The 24,112-nt window shown below is 44.0% G+C and overlaps 1 protein-coding gene across 10 annotated transcripts in view; it reads right to left on the bottom strand.

The window, feature by feature from the left end:
- Window positions 1-1,980: 1,980 nt before the first annotated feature.
- Window positions 1,981-24,112, bottom strand: part of fgfr2 (fibroblast growth factor receptor 2) — a 57,212-nt gene continuing 35,080 nt past the window's right edge. For 6 of the 10 annotated variants that reach the window (XM_084075297.1, XM_084075302.1, XM_084075299.1 and 3 more), the window contains 10 exons: window positions 22,897-23,036; window positions 19,932-20,053; window positions 19,739-19,819; window positions 18,750-18,860; window positions 18,157-18,347; window positions 15,409-15,531; window positions 12,704-12,774; window positions 7,055-7,192; window positions 5,961-6,066; window positions 1,981-4,054 (listed from right to left, as the gene is read on the bottom strand). In XM_084075297.1, the coding sequence (XP_083931423.1) occupies window positions 3,890-4,054; window positions 5,961-6,066; window positions 7,055-7,192; window positions 12,704-12,774; window positions 15,409-15,531; window positions 18,157-18,347; window positions 18,750-18,860; window positions 19,739-19,819; window positions 19,932-20,053; window positions 22,897-23,036 (1,248 nt within the window). In that variant the 3' untranslated portion in view covers window positions 1,981-3,889. The remainder of the gene's footprint in view (window positions 4,055-5,960; window positions 6,067-7,054; window positions 7,193-12,703; window positions 12,775-15,408; window positions 15,532-18,156; window positions 18,348-18,749; window positions 18,861-19,738; window positions 19,820-19,931; window positions 20,054-22,896; window positions 23,037-24,112) is intronic. The other 4 variants (XM_084075304.1, XM_084075303.1, XM_084075305.1 and 1 more) reach the window with 2 other exon arrangements.

The raw sequence follows: 24,112 nt of genomic DNA, 5'->3' as shown, positions 1-24,112 counted from the left end.
CTTTAACAAGCAAAATCCAAAAGGCTGGAGTGCTCCCAGTGAGCTTCACGGTGAGAGAGAGAACAAGAATGAAGTCCAGCCACCTCTTTTATAGAGGACAATCCAGGTGGGCCAGATCTCCACTGATGACACACTCCGCCCTCCAATCATTCTGACACACATGACACATGGTTAGTAACCATGACAACCACACCAGTCACCCTGACATACAAATAGATAGCTGTGCTGTGAACAATTTAGGCTGACAAGAACAAAGTCTTTTTTTAACGACAGGACTGTATGGCATTTTGTTTATACTAAAGTATTGGTCACTACAAAGTGTAAGACCCATCTTTAATAATAACCATTCATTACTTAAAAGTTAATATCTCTGTATGATGGCATGCAGTGACCACACCTCCAAACCGGGGGGTCTGGGGGTCTTCCCCCACTACATCATTTCACATGGGGGCCTTGACCTCAAAATGTTTTAGATCCACATATATCATAGAAACAGCTGTAGGTGAATGTATAGAGTGGCTGCATAGAGAGCTGAAGGTTAAAGGTTCAAGACCTGATTGCTGCATTATGATCCTGAGCAAGACATACTCCACTGCAATTATTTGGTAATAATACTGGTACTTTTACTTGTAACAAAGTATTTCTACATTGTGTGCTACTATTTACTGAAGTAGCCTACACAATGTGACTACCTTTTCCACCACCGCTAGTAATAACAGAGAAACAATATAAATATTATATGAAAATAACTCAGTAGTGGGTAGTACTCGACCATAGCTGAGTGGTCAGTGAGCTTACCTGGGGGATCCAGAGGCTCTGGTTGATCCTTCCAGGCCAGGACACATGTTGAGGTGTCACTGAGCAAGACATTGGAGTTGGAGTGGAGTTTCTAGGTGAAACTGTTTTTTTCGAGGTCCCAAAATCTTCCATCTACCTCCATTATAAAGTGAAATATTTCAAAAAATACAAATTAGTCATTTTCAGGCAAACATGTCCACTGGGACATGTAGGACATGGACTCTCTGTGCTGACATTGACACACACACACACAGTTTACGTATCAATCAACCCGCAGTGAATTGATCCCAGTCTGCTGCTTTCAATCAACGTAATGAACTAATTTGCATGAGGTCACAACGAGCCTGGTTCCAGACTAATCTTCCATTTTTTGCCCTTGGCAGATTCGGTCTGGCCCCTCTCAATAGAGATCTGATTTCTCTCCCTCCAAAGTTGTGAGGGACCAATCAGGGCCCAGTATGCACATATGGGGTGGGTTTATCACCAGAGGCATTTATTTTATTTGCACCTCGGAAATGCAGGTTCCACACAGAGATTCCAGACTAATATCCATGCAGTGATATTAGTCTGGCCATGCCAAAGTTTTCAGATCCTCGTATGATTCCGGGGAGACATCAAATTTCTCTTTTGGGTCTTGAGTCGAACCAATTACTCCCGCGGAGACATCAAATTTCTCTTTTGGCCTTGAGTCTTGGGACTTAAGGCCCAAAAGAGAAATTTGATGTCTACTTGGATCTATTGCGTTCGACTCAAGACTCTTTTGGGTCTTGAGTCTTGGGACTCGTAAGTTTTAAAAGTTAAATATCTCAAAAACTACGAAACATTTCAAAGTAAAAAGTTCAAGCATGTGTGTCCACAGTAAGCTGAATTATAAAAAGTGTGAATGGAGTTTCTAAGTGAAAGTGTTTTATTGAGGTGCCAAAATCTGCCATTGACCTCCATTATAAATGTATGAACTTTTAAAGGAGTACATTTCTAAAACTATGAAACATTTCAAAGATTCATTTTCAGGCAAACATGTCCACAGTAAGATGAACATTTTAAAGTTTGAATGGGGGTTCTAGGTGTAAGTACTTCTACCAATATCACATCTGCTCTGAGGTCTTGCTGAGTAAAACACTGTTATTGCATGAAGATTTTCTGTTTATTAGGGACAGGCAATGATTAGGACCGACACAAAGCCAGATATTAGCACATTAAGATTTTTTTTCATTGTTTATTTCGCAAATGTGTGAAAGAACACTTGCAAAGAACATCTTGAAAGTTGGTCCAGTAGAAAAAAAGAAAAACACTTGAATGATTTAATACTTTTTGTTGTTCAGCTTTCAATTCTGTCAAATAAGTTTGGAATCTATATTTAGTCTACTCAAAGGAACAGATTGCTAGTGGGTATTTCAATCTTTCAATCATATATAAATATCCAGAAATTGTCTCATTTCCTAATGCAAACCTAAGAAAGAGTAAAATGACTGGATAGAAACGGCATCATCTACATAAGAAAGGGATTAGCTGGCTATAAAATGTACAGTATTTAAAATTTAACTTAATATTCACATTCATATATAAAACTTACAAAACCAGGATCTTTCAAACCCACTAAAAATAGCTTTTTTCTGTTACTGCTGAAAGATCATCTTAAATTACCATAAACTTAATGGATTATTTATTATCAGCATCATTATTAATATCATCATTTCATCTGTACTGTTTTTATTCTTTTTTTTCAGACTTTTTGATTCATTAAAAAAAAAAAAAAAACTTTAAGTCAATAAATTAACATGCTACCTCTGTCCCTGAAAGCCAATACTCAACTGTGTGTTACTGAGTGAGAGCGAGACAGGTGTGTTTTGGAATGTGTGTGTGTGCGCGTGTGCGTGTGTGTGTGTGTGCGTGTGTGTGTGTGTGTGTGTGTCTGTGTGCGTGTGTGTGCGTGTGTGTGTGTGTGTGTGTGTGTGTGTGTGTGTGTGTGTGCGTGCGTGTGCATGTGACAACATTTGAAACATAACCTGGGTGTTAGCACACCTGTCTCAAACTCGAAGGGAAGGGGTGGTGGGGAGGGTGAGGAGGTGGATGGGGTTATTCTGTGTCCATACAAAAAATAATTCACTGTAAATATATAATATATATTTATACATATTTGAATATATTTACAAATATACCCAGCACTATACATTATACTGTGTATTGTTTTTCTTTCTCCATAATAACTGCATGGGCTTTATCAAGAAGAGCACGTAAAAAGAAATGCAACCGTATTACAAAATAAACGAGAGGCAGTGTCTGTATGCGCTCTTCTCCTGTTCTCTGGTTTGTTAGGTTTCCTATTTCGTCATCCTCTTGCAGTCCCTTGTTTTAAGTTCAGAATGGTCCATATACATTCCTCTGGGAACGACATCCCTCTGGGATCAACAATCAACAAAGTCTTGGAATGCCAGCCAGCCAACGGAATGGAATCACGTCACGTTGTGTATTTCCAAAACAAAACAAAACAGAACAAAACAAAACAAAAAACAAAACATGAGAACCGAAAATGACAAAAAACAACAACAAAACAATGGCGTGAAGAGAGCTACACCTGGGATCATCCATTCATTCAGTCAGTCAGTAAAGGAAGAACTCTTGCAGGGTCCCTGCCCTCTCCTTAAACGTGTGTGAACATTTTGTGTGTACATCAGTGTGTGTGTGTGTGTGTGTGTGTGTATGTGTGTGTGTGTGTGTGTGTGTGTGTGTGTGTGTGTGTGTGTGTGTGTGTGTGTGTGTGTGTGTGTGTGTGTGTGTGTGTGTGTGTGTGTGTGTGTGTGTGTGTGTGTGTGTGAGACAGCAGCGCTGCCGCCAGCCCACTCCCGTACAGGTTCATTTGTCCATTGGGAACCAGCGGGGTTGATGGGGGGGGGCAGGAAGTTGTAGGGAGGAGGGGGGTACCGTGGAAGTGTGGAAGTGGTGTGTGTGTGTGTGTGTGTGTGTGTGTGTGTGTGTGTGTGCGCGTGTATTTGTGATGAGGGATGGGCCAGGTCACGTTGGGGTTTCGGAGGCAGAAGTTTGGGGCTGAGGGTGGTAGGGGGCCGGGCCGGGCCGAGGAGGTTTAAGGGCCTCATGTTTTGACACCACCGTTGATGTGCTGGTACTTGGGGAGGCAGGGCTCATCCGGTAGCGGGTCATGGGAAAACACAGAGTCGTCACCGGAGGAGCAAGAGCTACGAGTGTCGGGGAAGCTGGGGGAATACTGCTCGGCTGGGGCGCACAGGTCCAGATACTCCTATACACACACACATACAAACACACAGAGGGAGACAAGAGAGATCTGGATGAGATAACTTACACTCATAGCATAAACTCTAACGGTGGATACGGGGAAAGAATCAGAGGACAAAATGAGAAAACATAGAGTACAGGGACTTTCCAGTGAATGGCGAGAGAGACAAAGGGAGAGGAATACTGTATCACCTTCATCATGTTATTTACGTAAACCATACCAAATCACCCCAGACGGATTTATGAAGTGCCGGGCCAGCACGGAGAGGAAAAATAAACCTACATCGGATACCATATGAAAATATTTGCAGGAATAATAGTTCATAAATTGTGTTGGGCAGGTCTTGAGAGCGGCGGTATGTTCCAGCCTAGTAGGGCTGACCCACTTGAGGCCTCTGTCCACTACTACAAAGTGTGTTCAGGGGACGAGTGGGGAGGGCTGAGACAAGAGAGACATGGCGCGAGACATGGGGAGAGACATGTCACCCCTGGCTCTCTTAGCTCCGGTTCACGTCATTCTCCGGTGCAGACCAAACAAACATGACAACTGAAATTGGACCTCAAGAGTGCCAGTACCCTAGGATGAATGGATTTTTTAAAATGTTCCTAAAAGCATGTGACTGAATAAATAGACCAAGAATCTGGCAGCACTCTAAGTTCTCCCAAAAAACCAGAGGAACGATGAAAACCCCAAGAAATGCTGTTATTAATTTTTGAATCGGTCCAGCGTTCAGTGGTTGTTTTGGTCTTTTCATCTCAGCCCCCATTGTGCACCCCCTTGACTTTCATGGCAGTTATTGGGACTAGTTGTGAGGAGGAAGAGTTCTTGGGCCTTTTCTAGCAAAATGAGCGCTGGCTCCCATTTTCCCAGCTCAACACAAGGAGGCTCACATTACTAAAGACCTCCACATCTGCCAGCGGTTTGGGGCAGAGGGGAAGGCAAAAAGAAAGACAAGGGGAGGGAAAAAAAAAAGAAAAAAGAAAGTGCTTTATTACATTTCAAAAGTTCAAACTCAAAGTTGGGCCCCTTTTTCTTTTTTTGGCATAAATACATGAAGTCCCGCTCCGGGAGCAGACGAGTCCTGACAGATTTCCATCCACGGCCTCTCCTCAGCCCCTGCGCGCGGATATCGCAGACGACAGGAGGGGGGAATGGAAAGAAACGCCGGCCATTAAGGGGAGCGAAGCATGGCTGCGATGATTGGGCACCTTCATCGGCCGTGGCAGCCTGCATCGAATCTGGCGGCCATTTTCTGAGGTCGCATGTCAGCAACGCCGCCTCTCTGAAGTTTAAGCAACTACTAAAGCTGAAACCTGGGCTTACAACTGTCAGGTGTGTGATGAAGACTGGACTGGAGAAATATGTTGTGATGTGTAGGAATGGTTCAATCTGTCACGGTTTGTGTGTTTTTTTAGTTTTGTGTCTTCCATACGTCCAGAATGATATTTCATGTCTTAGGGCAGTGTGTCTCAAACTTTTTCATGTCAAGGACCCCCAAATTGACACTTATTGGCCCGCGGACCCACATTTGAAAAGATATTATATTTTAATTTCAAGAACCCCCAGTTTGACATGCATTAGGCTACGGACCCCCATTTAATGGCATTTCTATCTCTAGGACCCCAATTTATAATGTAAAATCAATGTTAATTTAACTCTGAGAGTGTACAAATGGAACCCGCTAGGGTACATTTGGTTCCATTTGTACACTCTCAAGAGTTACAGACCCATAAGGATCCATTTGGTTCCTAACTATCCATGATTTAGCTGGGGACCCCCTGGAACTCCCTCAAGGACCCCTGGGGGTCCCCATACCCCACTTTGAGAACCAATGTCTTAGGGGGAACTCAGCTGGAGGGAAGACAAGAGGGAGAGGACAGAGGAAGCAATGTGACTCTGGCACACTCACCTCATTGGTGTTGAGGGTTAGGATCCGATCCAGGTCCTCCACTAGCTGCTTGAAAGTTGGTCTGTGGTTTGAGATGGCGTGCCAACAGTCTTTCATCATCATGTACCTGCAGAGACAGAGAGCGACAGAGACGCAGAGAGAGAGTTAACCACACAAACCCTTGTGTTCCTATTCTGGAGGCGAACATTCGGCGAAAATGGCAGCTCACACACATTGTGAGCTTTTGTAAATTTGGCTATTATTCTTTTTTTATTTGGCGTAGAGGGAAATTCAAGAGGATCTAGTATGGAGCCCTGGTGGACCCCAGTCAACTAAGCATACAAGGGTTTAAGTCACATGATGTCATCCGTTTTTTCTTTCTGCTCACGTACAGTGCACACACACAGAACAGAACAGAACAGAACTACTACCACTTGCTCTCAACTCACTCACTTTGAGTTGCAAAGATTGCCTGTCAGACACTGACTGTGGTGATTTATGCCTCTCTGCACCCAGGTGCCTCGGTATCACGGAGTGAGCCCAAAGCATCCTGGCTCCGTCAAGCACAATTTCCCTCAATTCACGACTGTCTTCACGACCGCCTTGCTTTGGCAATCATGCCTTAAAAAAAGCGGTTTGGGTTCTTCACACTGGGATATAATGCGAGTGAGTACCATGCAACACTAGGGTTGTCCGCGGCTACTGAGTCTCCAGTGTTCTCGGTCAGTCCTCTCAGTATAGGAGCGAGCCGTGCCATTGTCTGCCGGCCCAGCGAGGCCCTATTGTTGAATGAGGGCATTGATAGCAGTCAGAGGCAGCTGTGCAAAGGGCCTAAGAGAGTGTAAAGCGGTTATAGATCTAATGGAGACTGGGTCTGGTCTGATAGGGCTGAAGCAAAGCGACTATTGGTGTTTCCAAATCACAAGTTCTAGCTATTTTATTCTTAGTGGAAAGGGTGTTCCAGGGGGGCCTTGTGAATATGATATTCATGTAACTGAATAATACTGGAATGTATAACAAAAAGTATCAATGATACCACACGTTCCTTGCAATATGTCTGTCTAGAAAAACAAATCACTTATATCTGAGGGGGGGGGGGGCATAGGGTCCCTTACAGTTCATTGGTGCAGTTGCCAGGCTTGTCCATGCGATGGCCCTCTTTGAGTAACTTGAAGAGCTCTTCAACAGGGATGCCAGGGTAGGGGGAGCCCCCCAGGGTGAAGATCTCCCACATCAGCACCCCAAATGACCAGCTGTTGAGAGAGGAACACATAAAATATGTTATTAATAAAGTCAGTTTCACCACTTTACGCCAGAATGACGACAATCAGAGCTGGTCACTGATCCTTTATGTGCAATACTTTTATGAGTAAAAACAACCATAACTCCCAGTCCTTAAATGGCTCCATTTAATGACTAGCGTCGTCCCATCTAAATCACATTAGACCGAATATAATTTGTCCCAACTCAATAAATCCCACTTCTTCCTGGTAACATGTAAATAGATAATCAACTCATGGCCATGTGGCTAGGAGGTGGAGAGGACAACAGTGTGACTGGCAGTGTCAATGCTCCCTTTCTGCCCTCCAATGGGCCTGGAACTTGTGGGCAGTGCCACTCCAGCTCTGGCCTCAAAGATGGCTTTTGTGCCTGGCTGGACCGTCACAGTGGCTATCATTGTCCGGTCACACCACACCAAAACAAACAGCGCGGACCACCCACAGCAGACAAAAGGGAGGGTTTTTTGGCGACTCCGGAGATAAAGCCATTAAAGATTAACTACTTCCTCATATAAAGCATCCGGTCATTAACTATCAATGATTCCACGGTGGCTGAATTAATCAGTGTCATCCGACATATTCATAGAAGAGACCGATAGACTGGTATGGTACTGTATCTCTGCAATGCATCAGTGAATCATCCTTTACTCTGAAAGCATGCTGGGTTTGTGTCGGCAACAAAGACTTTATTATAACTCTGTGACACTTGTATGAGTGTATGTGTTCAGATGAAAACACACAGACACACACATACACACACACACAGGCAACCATGTTAGTGATCCAATGGGGCTATCAGGCCTCAGATGGGGAGGTGTTTGGGTTCATCTGTTTAGAGCCTGATGTTTTGCACCAGATGTTTTGCACCAGATGTTTTGGTCCGATGCCCACCGATTACCAATAGTTTGACCAATATTTTGTCAAAAGTGCAAAATAAATTCTAATCAATTTGAAAAACTTTGATTTGATAAAAAAAAAGAAAAGAAATTGGCTATTATTTTTACATTTCTGAAAACTTTTCTGAAACTGTTGAAAGTGGTAAAAAGACGGAACACATCACCTGCACAATTGCCGATACCGATGTGGTAAAAAAAAAAAGGTCCAATAATGGCCAACATATCAGCCAGACTGATACACTGGTCAGGCTCTAATCTGTTTGGGGTTATCTGTTTACAAAACCAACCATGGGTCTGTGCTCTCTTCCATCTCACCCTCAGTATCTCTCCCTCTGTTGACACTGTCATCTGCTGCTTTCAATGCCACTTTGTATCTATCACTCACCCCTTGTTAGTTCAATGCCTTCCGTAGGTTTTTGCACACACATGCGCACATACACACGCGCACGCGCACGCGCACACACACACACACACACACACACACACACACACACACACACACACACACACACACACACACACACACACACACACACGGCTCACACACACGGCTCACTCAACACAAACACGCACATGCACAAACAAGCTCAGGCTCACCAGCTGCAGTCAGGTATGTTTCTATAGCATCCTAAATTGTGCCGGTAAATACCGTTAGCAGAAGATACTGCCCAGTAAGCTGAACATTTCCATTGCAAACCGTCCTGCTGATCTGATTCATGCATTCAAGTCACTACATAAATATTTGAAGCACACTTAAGGTTATGTGCTGTAGGTACACAACTTGATGCTTGTGACACTGACAGGGAGCAACATGAATATGATGTCAGAAAGCCAGGGCGATCAATACCCATACATCATCAACGGATCCAGTCACACAAACACAATGATGCAAGCCAAGGCCCCCTAAAGATTCAGCTTAGGCTGGAGGGGGCTGTAGAGATTTTCTTTTTTCTTTTGTAGGTACAGCGGTTCACTGCTCTCCTCCGGTTCTACTGACCAGCCCCACCTCCTTGAACAGACCCCCCACATTGCCATAGCGAAGCCTGGTCATGATGCAACGTGTGCGCCAACTCCTTACCCTTATCTAAGCCTGCCTGCAAGCAGTGGTGTAAAGTAACTAAGTACATTTACTCAAGTACTGTACTTAAGTAAAAGGTATTTGTACTTTACTTGAGTTTTTTCAATTGCCAATACTTTTACTTCTACTCCACTACACCTCAGAGGCAAATATTGTACTTTTACTCCACTACAATTATTTGAAAACTTTAGTAACTAATTACTTTTCAGATATAAATGATCATATTATGAAACATACATTAACCACTTTAGCCCTATTTTATACATAGGCTATTTGAAAATAGCAGATCTTCAAGCTCACAACGCGTCGCATAGCTTGTAGATCTGCTATTTTCAAACATTTTAGTACGGTACTTTTACTTTTTGTTCTTTAAGTACATTTTGATGCCAATACTTTTGCACTTTTACTCAAGTCAATTTGTTATTCTGCACTTTTACTTGTAACAGAGCATTTCTATATTGCAGTATTGGTATTTTTACTTAAGTAAAATATTTGAGTACTTTTTCCACCACTGCTTGCCTGCAAGGCTGCAACACCACCCCCCGCCCCCCCGAGGGCCCATTTGTCAAAACAAACACGGGGCGGGTTTCATTGGAAATTCATGTATTCATTTAATCTGATGTCATGTATAGATCTCTCAGGCTTCCACTGAGGTTGGGGGGGGGGGGGGTGTACGGCGCGCCTCCTCCTCCCCACCTCCCCGCGCCTCACCCAACCCACCCCACCTCCTCTATCCTCTGCTGGTCTCTATGTGAAAAAGGCAATTACTAAAAGTGAGTGATGAAACGTAATTAGTGGTGAAACGCGACACAAAGGACTACAGCAGCCCACTGGCTCCCTAGGTCTGCCCCCCCCCCCCCCCCCCCTGCACCACACACACAGCTATTGATTGGTGGGCCACGATATGGAGCATGAAGGACAGCATGCCTATACACACACACACATGTTTACGTGCACGCATATGGAGACACGCGCGCGCGCGTCTAAGGGAATGCTCTAATCGAGTGCTTAACCCATTTAGACCGGGCAAAGAATCTGTCATTTTTTTAGATTTCTTTGGCTATTAAAAAATAGCAGATATAAAAGCTCATAGCGCGGCACCGAGTGCCGCGCTATGAGCTTGTAGATCTACTATTTTTTGAAAAATCGTGAAAATGTGTGCAAATCTTTGAATATATATATTTTTAAAGTGAACATTTTAACTCAAATCTTTGCTTCTGCGGGATTCTACGAATGTCTTCTATGTCCTAACAGTTTGTAAAAAAAAACGTATGTTGCTAGGGAGCCCCATATGTAAATATTCAAGTTAAAATGTATATATTCAAAGATTTGCACACATTTTCACGATTTTCCCCCCACTTTGCACTCAGTGCCGCACTATGAGCTTGTATATCTGCTAATTTTGAATAGCCAAAGAAATCTAAAAATGGAACAGATGCGTTCCCGCCCGGTCTTACTGGGTTAAACGGGGTGAGCGCACGTTTGTGTTGCGCTACCGCCGTATGACTCATAGATGCACAAATGAAATCTACTTTTCCCAGGGCAGCACGCATAACACATTTATCTAATTGCCACACACACACTGTTTAGCTGCTGCCAAAGGTCTGAGGCAGAAACTTCAAACGGCTGCTGTCAGAATGCCTGAGACTCAAACGCCCAAAACAAGTGGGACGCCATCCCTTTGTTCTCACCTATTTTTAGAAAGAAGATTCTTGAAATAAAAGAGAGAGAAAGACAGAGCGAGAGGAGAGCAAGACATGTCAGCCATTCACAAACCAGATGAATGAAAATGAACAACTGAAGGGCGGGGGCGGGGGGGGATTTTGGGATATTTTTGATCATGGAACCATTGCTCATGTTTAACCCACTCAATCCAGTGAACGCATCTATAAATGTCTTCCTAAATCCTAAACAGGTTTCTGAAAAACGTATGTTGCTGTATGCAGGCTGACGATAGGTTCTTGGTTTACGTATGTATTAGTTATTATTAGATTTTTGGTTTACTTATGTATTCTTTTATTATTAGATTAACATTTTTATGCATTTGATGTATTATGTGTATTATGATGTTTTATCTTGTGTCCTTGCTTACTGTAAGTCGTTCTGGATTAAGAGCATCTGCTAAATGCCAAACTGTAAACTGTAATATCAGTAGTTCTCAAACTTTTTCATGTCAAGGACCCCCCAAAACCATGATGTATTTGGCCGCGGACCCCGATCTCAAAATATTTTGAGAAGAAGCAGTAAAAAATGTTCCCTTTTAAATTATATTTATATTCAAATATTTGCAAAGATTTTCATGATTTTTCAAAAATAGCAGATATACAAGCTCATAGAGCTATGAGCTTGTATATCTGCTATTTTTGAATAGCCAAAGAAATCTTTAAAATGACACAGAGATGCTTTCCCGGTCCCGAGTCTAAATGAAGAAGTAGAGTCGGGTAAATAAGGAGAAACAGGGGAGGTGGTGGGGGAGTAGGGTTGTTGTGGGGGTGGAGGAGGCCCGGCAAGGTGGAGGCGCGGTGCTGTTGCGTTCAGACATGTGTGAAGAGCCCAGGAGAAGGAGGAGACTTCCGTGCCGAGGCTGGAGGAGCGAGGGTGAGGCGTTTGTGGGGGGTGGGGGTTTGTAGGAGGGGGTGGCCCCGGCCCCTTCCAGGGCCCTTTGAAGCCAGTCAGATTAGTAACACAGCATTGGCTTCAAGTCTACCGTGAAATCCTCACTTTCGCCCACAGACCCGGTCGGTCAGCACCACCGGCCCCCCTAAATACTGCCACTCCCCCCCCTCCTCCCAACCATCCCCCCCCCTCCCACCACACCAACACACACACACCAACTGTCCACTGAAAACAACTCGCTGAGTTAGGGCTGTCTCGATTACAAATTTAAGATGACGATTAATTGTCACTCAAATAATTTACGATGTAATAGTGTGTGTGTGAACATTGGAACGTATGAATAAAAACGTAATTTGCGTTAGCCTTTTAGGCTTCGTGATCAAAAATTGCACAGGGCAGATATGACAAATATAAAATATACAAAGTAATTACTGACATATCTAATAATTTTCAAAATAGCAGGCGTTGTAAGCTTGTAGATCAGCTAATTCTGCTATTTTTGGAAAATGTTTGAAAATGTACGAAATTTTTTCAACATGGAAACGATTATCTCAGATAATTGCGATTAGGCGATTATGTAATAATTGTGACAGGCCTATCGCTGAGTCCTCCTGGCTATAGGACTCCTTCTAAACACAAGCTCCAGGCTACGGGAGTCTGACTACGTGCCTGCGTGGATATAACTGAAAAGTGTAACAGTTTGTGCCAGTACTTGTGTGAATAATAGTACATGTTCACTGTAAGATCCTGAGCAATAATTTAATTCTGATGTCGTTGGTCATTGTGAAATACGTTTTTTGCGTGTGCAGACGTACGCAAGGTGCGTATGTCTGTGGATGAGATAGAGGAGAGGAGAGCAGAGGAGCAGTGTGGTGCATGAGGTTCAATACTTACACATCACTCTGGTGTGTGTACACCCTGTCAAACAACGCCTCTGGAGCCATCCATTTAACTGGAAGACGACCCTGTGGGGACACACACGCGCACACGCACACGCGCACACACACACACACACACACACACACACACACACACACACACACACACACACACACACACACACACACACACACACACACACACACACACACACACACACACACACACACACACACACACAGAGAGAGGAGAGAGGTCAAACGGTCATCCAGCTCAACTTAAACCTACAACCAACCCAACCTCTTTCTCTCTTTTCTTTTTGCCTGATCAGCATATTATTGTAATTAATTCCCAGCCAGGGAGACTCAATTACTCTTATAGCTAGATGAATGACACACTACCACAGTGACCGTCCCAGAGGAACATTAACCTTGCTAAAGCACCATGGGTCTGATAAAACAGGGTCACAGATAAAGGAGTAGAGTTTATCTCTGCATGCCATTAAAACACTGGGCAGGTCAGCTAAGTACAGCTGACAAGCAGACTAGTCAATAACTCTGTCTGACTCTGTACTGCGGTGGTGGCTCAATAGCACAGGGTACGAATACACAAGCGATGCTGCATCTTAAGCCTGCGTTAGAAACCGTCGAACAGTGGTGTCATGTCGCGTGCCAAAGATTAGCCGATCTACAACATTGCAGACTTCTGCTATTGCTTCTGTGACCGCTATTTTTTTAAGTAAATCAACTAAAAATATTTCACCTTAAAATGGCATCATGCCAGTGCATAACCAGCATTCACAGTTGGAAAAACAAATTGACACTTTCATATGTACAAGAGCATAACAACACGCTGTTAGTATAACGATAGCGTTTTGGCTGATAATGTAGCCTTTAATAACTTTAGGCAAACATTTGGCCACAACCCAAATTGTTATCATGGAATAAAATGCCTTGGAAACACACAGTCCATATTTATTTTCTGCTGGCAAATAATATAGCACATATTTTACCATGTTTTAGTGCAGCAGTCCATTAGATTGATAAAAAAATAATATATCTGTGCAACACTGGAACTCCCTTCTTCTTCTCTTTCAGTACATTAAGTTAACTTAGCACACTTTGTACTTTGCTGCTGTTGGACAGAAACCTCTAATCTCCACATTTTCATATTTTGTTCGTAAATGAATGCCCTGCTTCGTCATACCACAGTGCTACGCAAAAATAGCCGAGGTTGACACGTTTTGAGCTTGTAGATATAGCTATTTTAGCTATTTCTGAATTTGAATCTAGAAAAGAAACAGCTTTGGACATATGAGGTTTACACCCCACAGCAACTACTTGCATTATGTTGTTGGGTCTTTGTACAAGTAGAGTATGTGTAATGATTATATCATTTACTTAAAGATATATTTTGGGCATTTTAAAGGAGATAGAGACATGCGAGACAAGATGGCGGTCAGATTCAAACTCATTATGGTCAGTCCACTAACTGGCTGATGATGAGTTTTATTATTAACCCATTCAATCCGGGAACGCATCTCTGTCATTTTAGATTTCTTTGGCTATTTAAAAATTAGCAGATATACGAGCTCATAGCGCAGCACCGAGTGCCACGCTACGAGCTTGTAGATCTGCTATTTTTGAAGAATCGTGAAAATTAGTGCAGATCTTTGAATATACATTTTTAAAAGCGAACATTTGAAACTCAAATCTTTGCTTCTGGGGGGTCCCTGGAACAAATTATTTTACAAATATTCCCTTATATATATATATATATAAATATATATTCAAAGATTTGCAAAAAAATGTGCACGATTTTTCAAAAGTAGAAGATCTACAAGCTCGTAGCCACGCTATGGACACTGAGGACTTGCTTCTATTTGGTTGTACACTCCGGATTTCACAGTGAGCCAGGAGTGATCTGATGTCAGATATCACCATCATCATCGCTGTCATCGTCGCCATCATAAGCATCCTTGTCCTCATGCATGTTGTTATTGTTGTCAGCTAGTTCTCAGTGTGCGTGTCACGAAAAATCAGCCATGCATGCTGAATCGGGATGGGCAGGCAGTGTCCGCTCCACGGTGGGAAAGACAGATAACACCGGCCCACTACGGGAGGTGTCAATTATGTTTAAGCCCCTGTCTCTCACACACACTCACACACACACACACACACTCTGCACTCTGTCTCTCTTACGGGGCAATTGTATAAGTGTCTATGGTACTAAAGGAACCCAGAGAATGAGGGATAAACAACACAGTGTCTCCAGAACCCAGGCTACATTCAACAGCTTGCCTGGGAACCTTCTGCTTCTGCCAAGACACCCAGCTCAGAGAGACAGAGAGAGAGAGAGAGAGAGAGAGAGAGAGAGAGAGAGAGAGAGAGAGAGAGAGAGAGAGAGAGAGAGAGAGAGAGAGAGAGAGAGAGAGAGAGAGAGAGAGAGAGAGAGAGAGAGAGAGAGAGAGCACGCATGAGAGGCAGAGAGGGAGAAAGAGAAAGCAGGGAATGAAAGAGAAAGAGCAAGAGAGGGAATAAAAGGAGGTGAGGGAGAGTGATGAAGTGAGAGCAGAAAGGAGGAAGAAGAAGAAGGGGTAAGAGAGAGAGAGAGAGAGAGAGAGAGAGAGAGAGAGAGCGAGACAGATGAACGTATGTTCAGATGAACATCTCCCTGTCTCCAGCCCCACCATGCAGCCACATGATGCAGCAGGGACTCACATTGGTTGTCTTTTTGTAGTAGTCGATGTTGTGGACGTCTCTGGCCAGGCCAAAGTCAGCAATCTTCATGAAGTTGCTCTCCGTGACCAGGACGTTCCTGGCTGCCAGGTCTCTGTGTATACACTGGGAGAGATGGACAGAACGAAAGAGAGAGAAAGAAACAGACAGACAGACAGACAGACAGACAGACAAACCCACAACGAAAAGAAGACAAGGTCAAGGAGTGGAAAGAGAGTGGAGTGGAGGGAAAGCAGGGAATAAGACAGGGTTACCTCATTGTGCAAATATACAAACATGAAAACAGGCCATACGCTTTGATAGAAATGTAATTACGACTGTGGTGGAAAAGCCTGTTACACACTGGCGGTGGTGTCATGACGCCATGGCGGTTGCACCATCATGAACATGCCTGGATAAGATTTAGATTTCTTTGGCTATTCAAAAATAGCAGATATGCAAGCTCATAGCACGGCACCGAGTGCCGCGCTATGAGATCTGCGCTTGTAGATCTGCTATTTTTGAAAAATCGGGAAAATGTGTGCAAATCAAATTATTTTACAAATGTTCCCTTTAAAAAATATATATTAACTCATTCCTGCCTGAATTATTTCTGGCCGCGTTTGCCCACTGCCAAGATTTTTCATTGAAAAAAAAAAGTACTCAGGAGCCGAGATACAGAATTTTTAAGTTTTAAGTTAACAAGGAAGTGGATGGGAGTCTAGATCTTCGAAAAATCATATCTCCTTGGTCTTTGGGTCAAAAAAGAAAAAAAAAAAGTAAAATGTTTTTATTTTTATTTTTTAAGTCGTTTTAGTCGTTCTAGGCAGGCATGGCTTATGGGACAAAAGTCGTTTTAGTCGTTCTAGGCAGTGAATGAGTTAAAAATGTGCACAAATGTTCACGATTTAAAAAAAATAGCAGATCTGCAAGCTCGTAGCGTGGCACTCGGTGCCACGCTACGAGCTTGTATATCTGCTATTTTTGAATAGCCAAAGAAATCTAACATGAAATACAAACATGAAAACAGGCCATACGCTTTGATAGAAATGTAATTACGAGTGTGGTGGTGTCATGACGCCATGGCGGTTGCACCATGAACATGCCTGAATAAGTGAAGATTCCTGGCATACTTTTCAGCTATATGGCAGTGAGTTGTTATTGTTCATATGCACGCATGTGCAAAGCATGTGTGTAGGTGCAACCATGTGAAAGTGTGTGTGTGTGTGTGTGTGTGTGTGTGTGTGTGTGTGTGTGTGTGTGCGTGCGCGCAGTGGTGGAAAAAGTACTCAAATGTTTTACTTAAGTAATAATCCGGAATTCAAAATGTACTTGAGTAAAAGTACAAAAGTATTGGCATCAAAATGTACTTAAAATACCAAAAGTTCAAAGTACTCATTATGCAGAATGTCCCATTTCAAGTTTTCAAATGTATACAAATCTTTTGAAAATAGCAGATCTACAAGGTCACAATGCGTCACATCGCGACGCATTGTGAGCTTGTAGATCGGCTATTTTCAAATGGCCGAAATGTATATAGGGCTGAAGTGGTCAATGTATGTTTTGCAATAATAATCAAAATCTACAAAGTAGTTTTCAAATAATTGCAGTGGAGTAAAAGTACATTATTTGCCTCTGAGGTGTAGTGGAGTAGAAGCAAAAGTACTGAAAATTGGAAATACTCCAGTAAAGTAAAACAAAAAAATCCTCAAAAGTGTACTTAAGTACAGTACTTGAGTAAATGTACTTAGTTACTTTACACCACTGTGTGTGTGCGTGTGTGTGTGTGTGAGACAGAGAATGTTTGCGTGTGTATGCTCTGTCACATTCCAACAGTGAGCAGGAGCGTGAGGCTGCGTTTGGCTAACGCAGACGCCCGCCTTTGTGGAAAAAAAAAACCCTATTCTTCTCCCAGTCTGTACAGAGGGTCTTTTGTGATGGGATGAGAAACAATGCAGGGATTGGACGGTGAACTGGAATTGTGTTTTTAGGGGATGACATTCCCACAGTGATGCACAAACGAGCTTAAACGAGTAAAAAGCCCTCCTGGAGGCAGCGCGTCAAAGGCCTCAGTACTCTGGCACAGATATGCATCTAGTCGGCCAGGAGGCTGGATGGATGTGAGAGAGGGAGGAGGACATTGTGTGTGTGTGTGTGTGTGTGTGTGCGTGTGCGTGCGTGTGCGCGTGTGTGTGTGTGTGTGTGTGTGTGTGTGTGTGTGTGTGTGTGTGTTACTATACTTGTGAAGACCAAACGTATAGTAGAATGAGAAATAGACGTTGTGAGGACCATTTTCTTGGTCCTCACAAGAGAAATTATTATTTTATGGTTGAAAAAAGATTTTTTAGAGATACGTTTACAATTCGAAAAAGATTCAGGTTGGGGTTAGGTTCAGGATTAGACCTTTAGAGGTTAGTTTTAGGGAGTTGGGGATAGATTTTTCCCTATTTTATACTTAGTTGTGCAGTGATGTCAAACACCGGAAAATAGCCGATCTGCAAGCTCGCTTGTAGATCTGCTATTTTCCGGCTTTAGACCTGCGGTTAACAATGCCCCCATAATATCATAAATCAATCATGAAATCATAATCATAAATCAATTCCTAAAATGTTGATGTCCTCACAAGTATAGTAATACAAACGTGTGTGTGTGTGTGTGTATGTGTGCGTGCGTGCGTGCGTGCGTGCATGTGTGTGTGTGTGTTGGCAAGCGCGCCCGTGTGCGCGCGCACCACCCGTTCCAGTCCCGTACCTTCTGTGATGCCAGGTATTCCATGCCCCGTGCCACCTGGTAAGTGCAGGACACTAGGTCCTTGAAGGTGAGCTGTTCGTCTGAGACGCGGGCAATGTCATAGGAGTACTCCATGCCAGGGGGCCGGCGGGCACGGAGGTACTCCCTAAGGTTGCCCTTGGAGGCATATTCCACTATCACATACAGGGGGCCTGTGTCAGGAGACAATAGAGACATGTAAAACACTGAACAGAGAAAGCAAAAACAAAAAAAATGCTAGGCTCATTTTTGGCCAGGGCACTAAGGCACTGAAATGCTGATACTCAAGGTGACAGAAATACACAAATGACTTTAAAATGTTCTCGTCGCAAGTGATTTAGATCGAAAATATTACTTTCCAGAAAGCAGATTATTTCTCAGATCTTCCTTAGAACACACTGAGCATGTTTAGGTGCGTGCCAGTGCAGTGGGCTACAAATAGCAGATCTACAAGCTCACAATGCATCGTGAGCTTGTAGATGTTCCATTTTCAGCGCACGACACCCACGAGCAACGGTGTATAAGTTAGGTTTACAAAGTGCCAGGCCTGCCAGTGACTGGCCTGCCCTCCTCACCTTCCTGCGTGCACGCTCCTAGAAGATTAATGATGTTCTTATGTTTGCCAATCATCTTCATCATCTCCATCTCTGACACCAGGTCAGACAGATCTTTCTCTGTGGCGTCATCTGGGGGAAAACAAGGAGAAGGGGGGTCGGGGTTTAGGAGAGGGTAGGGTCAGTGAAACAAGTGCACCCCAGTCATCTCTCTCCCCTTGAACCCTTCAATCTCGGTAGCACCTTGTTTTGTGGATTTGTGATTAAATGAGGCTGACAGACGATGCTGGCTAACGTTACGGCTGCTAGCGGTGCTGCTAACCAGACGACAGAGGTGTCCTTTCAGTGGCGCAGAGGGGAGGGGTGGGGGGGGGCAATTAAAGACATTCACTCAATCTGGAGTCATTATCTGAAGCATAGGCTCCTTTTTCATGGGGCCGACTGAGCCAATTGGGACGGAGGTGGCCAGGCGGTCGGACGCAATTGCGTAGCCAGAATTCCTCTGCGCCATTACTGATGAAGAGTCCTCTGTCTGTCTGTCTGGAACCCTTATGAAGAGGCAGATGATCGTTGTCAAGGTCGCCCTACCCCCATGCTCTCTGTTCTACCTGACCATAGCCCCACCCACCATCCCAACCCTGAACTCCTTTAAGGGATGTCACGACCCCACCCCCAGCTTTATTAATGACAACAGTGCTGCTAGTGACTGCCTCTTTGTGCAGGTGCTGACTGAGTATTAGCCAGCTGCTGCTAAGAGGACAGGTATGTGCCCCCCCCCTCCCCCATACACATACACACCCCTTCCACCCTCCCCAGCCGTCAGTCAGCAAACTTCAATAACTAGTAACAAGGACAGCCTCAGGCTCCGCCTTGGCCTTTTGCTCGTCCCTCATTGGAGAGGGACTGAGGTATCCTATGGCCCATTTATTGACAGGGGGCCCATGCCATTCACACACATACTCATGACTGTGCACCGCACACAGGCTACTGATGCACTTAATGTTACGTACTTATACCTGTTATCTTTAACTTGTGTAGACGGCTGATCTGGGAACAATGTAGGTCATCAAAAAACCCCATACCCCGTGTCCCTGTTGGCAAAACGGGTTAGCCGTTATACTTAATTCCTTCGTGCCTATCGGGGCAGTGTGTCAAGGTGTCAATGGGATCCCATTACACTCACTGTGAATGAAACACACTTACCTTTGAGCATCTTGACGGCAACCGTTACAGCCTCCTTGGGTTTGTCCTTATCGATGCCTAGGGCCTCTGCCATCACCACCTGGCCAAAGCAGCCCTCGCCCAGAGGCTTGCCCAGGGTCAGTCTGGGGTTCACAAGACAGATGGCACACGGTTAGTGACATCAAGGGAAATGTGCAGGGGGGGGGGGGAACACACACAGACACTTGTGCGCACGCTCGGGTGCGTGCTAAACATCAACTGATCAGGGATTGACTTACATTCTGTTTTGCAATAGATGTGGGGAATAAAGGTAAGCAGCAAAGCGAGGGAGAAAAAGAAGGGGAGAAAGAATGACTGAACCAGAGAATAAAACCTCAGCACCAGGCGAGTCTACTAACATCCCCGTCTCCCTTTACCGACTTCTTTCTTCCTGCTACACTGAATTTCTTTCACACACACACACACACACACCCCCCCACCTCCGATTTCAATCAGATTGTGTCAGTGTGAGTGCTTTACTGGCGCTGTGGCGGCGACCCGTGCCAGGGCGGTAGGTAGGAAAAGGTGGGGAACAGAGCCATAATCACCTGATAAAGTGAGAGAGAGGCACTTGTCTCTAAACTGTTTACCCTGCCTTGGCATGTTCGATATACACTCTTTACAAGTCATTACACAGGGCTTTAGCTAAGTCCTGACACATTAGCCGCTGAGGGTTTTGGGAAAGCTGCCTTCACGCTTGCCGTACAAGCGGAAGTAAGTCACGTCACCGGATCTGGTGATTCTATATGTTGTTGTCGTTTTTTTGTTGTTGTTTTTTGTTTGATGATTTTTGTGGCATCCATCGATAATGGATAGAACGTTTGAGGAGCAACTTTTCAAGATTCAAACACGTGACATTATGAGTACATCAGTAAACAAAACCACCGGTTCAACGCGAGAGCTGCACTAATACAGTCACAGTGTGTTGTGTCCAAGCCATGATGACACAGTGCTGTTCACAGCACAACATCTAGCGTGACGCGCTGTGAACACACTGAAGATACACATTCTCAAACCACCATTCATCAAGGGCTTCACACCTCTCTGACCTCCTGACCCAGCAGTTGCTCTCTGCTGGGCTGTTTGATTGACATGTTGCAGGGCCCCGCCCCCCCAGCGGCCAAGTGTCCCGGCTGTGTAAACACTCATGCTGCTAGCCGTGAACCCTGGCGCCCGAGGCCAGCGCTCTATCACAGTAACACAATCCCCTATCTGTCCGCAACACACCCCTCAACCCCCGCTGCTCTCAATGGCGTCCATTCTACCCATCGGACCATACATAATCAATATTATTTTTCCTCCATGTGACCACAAACATTAGCATTCCATCCGCAGCTCTCCACGATTTCCAGTGCAACACTAGAATGACAGTCAAGGAACGCGGATGGACGGAGACCAAGAGAGAGAGAGAGAGAGAGAGAGAAAGAAAGGGAGTGAAGCAGACAGAGCTACATTCAGCACAAAAGGAAAACATTCCCCGATCATTTGGTTTCATACAAACAAATATCTCCTTTCACTCACTGCCACATCAAATAAAATCAAAACGTCTAACTGTCATTAGATTCATTGCCGTGCGATTCTGATTCAGCATGCACATTATGAATCTACAGTACAACAATACATCATAAATTATTGTCAGTGACAAGAGGGACGTGCTTTTTAATCCCTATTGTTATTTAGTTTTGCTTTTTTCTTTTCTCTCCTTCAAACTTATTTCCCAACTCCTTGAGGCCTTAACGAAAGTAGTAAACAACTAAAAAGCCTAGCTGGCTTATTAAATCCAACCTAAAGTTTTACCGCTGACCACAGCAACTATGACTAAACCCAAAAACCTCAGCGATGCTAATTCCTCTGGTATGAAAGTGAGCAAACGCCCCGTCGTCCAAACAGGCGAGATTAAAGGAGCCATCGTTCAAACGCTCTTCCTCTAACCACTAATTATCACTTCTTCGTCCGTTACCAGCAGTGATACACACACCCCTGCATGTGTGTGTGTGTGTGTAATGATGAGACAGGACAGAGGTGCCAAGAGAGGAATCACTTTAGCTTATCAAGACCAAACGCAGTCAGTATTCACTATCTACTACTACCTGGTGTTGTAGGCAACTGCCCATTATAACTGTTTAATGGCACACTTCACCCATATAACAACACATAACAACCACCACACACTGAGAACGCCCACGGATCGGGAAAATGACGCAAGGAAGCGATGAGGTCAAACTGAACGCATGCACTAATGAAAAACAGCGCAACAATAACAAAGATTGCAAAGATGTTTGGCAATAAAGCAATCATTAGTTTGTGCACACTTCACACAGAACAATGGTTATCTGATCGCTCAGCAGGCGCTGATACAATCAGTGAGGTCAGGTGGTCATTGTGTAGTAATCTGGCTGTTATCAGCTACTGTAATGCACTCTGTTAACCAGAGATAGTAGTAATGGGTGTAACACAGGGCGTTACGACACACAGTATCTTGGAGATACTGCGGTACGTGGCAGACCCTCTGAAAGGAGGGTCTCTGATTTGCAGAAGGTGACTTCATTTTGTCAAATAAGCACGTTGATCACATTGAAAAGCTCCATCGCCATAATAATATCTCGTGCATTTGAACTGGAAAATATGAGAAAGCGACTGAATACGATTTGAATAAGTAGCCAACAGCTTGTATCTTTGCTAGTGATTTTCTGACAAAAGCTGAAAGATGACCCTCTGGTAGCCCACATAAGAAAACAGGGTATTCATGAATAAAAAGAAAAAAAGAAAAGGCAAGGGTCCAAGAGCTTAGTTTAACCACTTAAACCCACTGGACTTACTAAACTGGACCTGAGCCGATCTACAAGCTCACAGCGCGTCACGTGGTGACGCGTTGTGAGCTTGTGGATATGGATTCAAGTGGTTTAATTGTTAGAATGTCAAAAAAACTGAGCCATGCCCCTCTCACCTGTCTCTGGAGAACTCCCAGCGGGGGTCCTCCGGGAGGTCGTACTCTGGGATGGGATCGTCATGGTTGGAGCTCCGTCGCGTGGTGATGCGGACCAGTGGCGTGCTGGAGTTCATGGAGGAGCTGGAGTCAGCTGACACCTGCAAGGTGAGAGAGATTGGCTGATCACCACAGTCTGGGTTCATGGTTAACTATAAAGTAAGAAAAGGCACTGCTAGAGGAGAGGTCTGTGTATGTCGCATTTAAGAGTGTGGTGTAATCCTGGTTTAAAAGTCTGCATTTAACGGAGTGTAGGCTGATCGAAAAAAGATCACTGCTTTTTAAAAGAAATAATAAAAAAAGAAAAAAAAAGTTGGGTCACACATCTGTAGCTCAGATGCAAAAACATGAAATTCATTTATATGAAGTTAAAATTACCAATGTTGGCACGCCCAGGGAGTTCACAAACATGCATGAGCGAGAAATATGCCACAAAATCATTTCCATGCTTTAGCACTTTTAATATTATGCAGATGAATCTTTCTCCCGGCTATGTAGCTTTACATTTCAGCAATCATTAAAAAATGAGCAACCGTGCTGAGCCCTCAGCACGGTCCCAGAGGCTCTCCACCCTAACCCTTACCTCGGTACAGGAATCCGTCTCTCTCTCTGTGGAATGTAATCCAACACTTTTTTTTTTACCTTTTGGAGTGTTGGTTTCCCTTCAGGGGGAAAAAAATCTCATAGCTCACACATACACAGAGGGAAAAACTCTGGAAGCGGTGCATAGAAGCAGCACTAGCTCACTCCAGAACTGAAGCACTGCTTTTGGAAAACGAGGCCTAGACGCTAACCGCTAGCTTTAGGAGCACTAGAAGGAACACCTCTTTAAAATGCTTTAATTAAATTCCGCACTACATTGCATAAGACCTCAGCACAAAGTGATCATTTAACCAACTTTTATTCCCAGTTGAAATATATATTCCCTAAAGCTACACAGTGCGGTGCTTTGTGCAACGTGAGGTTTCTTCATAACTTTTGTACTCATGCATCCAGAGTATTAATTTAATTCTGAGAGTGTACGAATGGAACCTTTCGAGTCATGTGTATTATCTAAAGCAGAGGTCCTCAAAGTGGTGTCTGGGGAGAACCCGGGGTCCTTGAAGTTTTTTTTTTTTATCTAAAGTGTGTACAAATCTCAATGAGTACGTGTGGTACTGAATGTGTGTTGCTGTGC

This window comes from Gymnoscopelus microlampas (genome assembly GCF_963454915.1).
Source record: "Gymnoscopelus microlampas genome assembly, chromosome: 13".
Taxonomy (NCBI): Eukaryota; Metazoa; Chordata; class Actinopteri; order Myctophiformes; family Myctophidae; genus Gymnoscopelus; species Gymnoscopelus microlampas.
The sequence above is the reverse complement of the archived record's forward strand: the minus strand, read 5'-3'. Positions and strand labels throughout refer to the sequence as shown.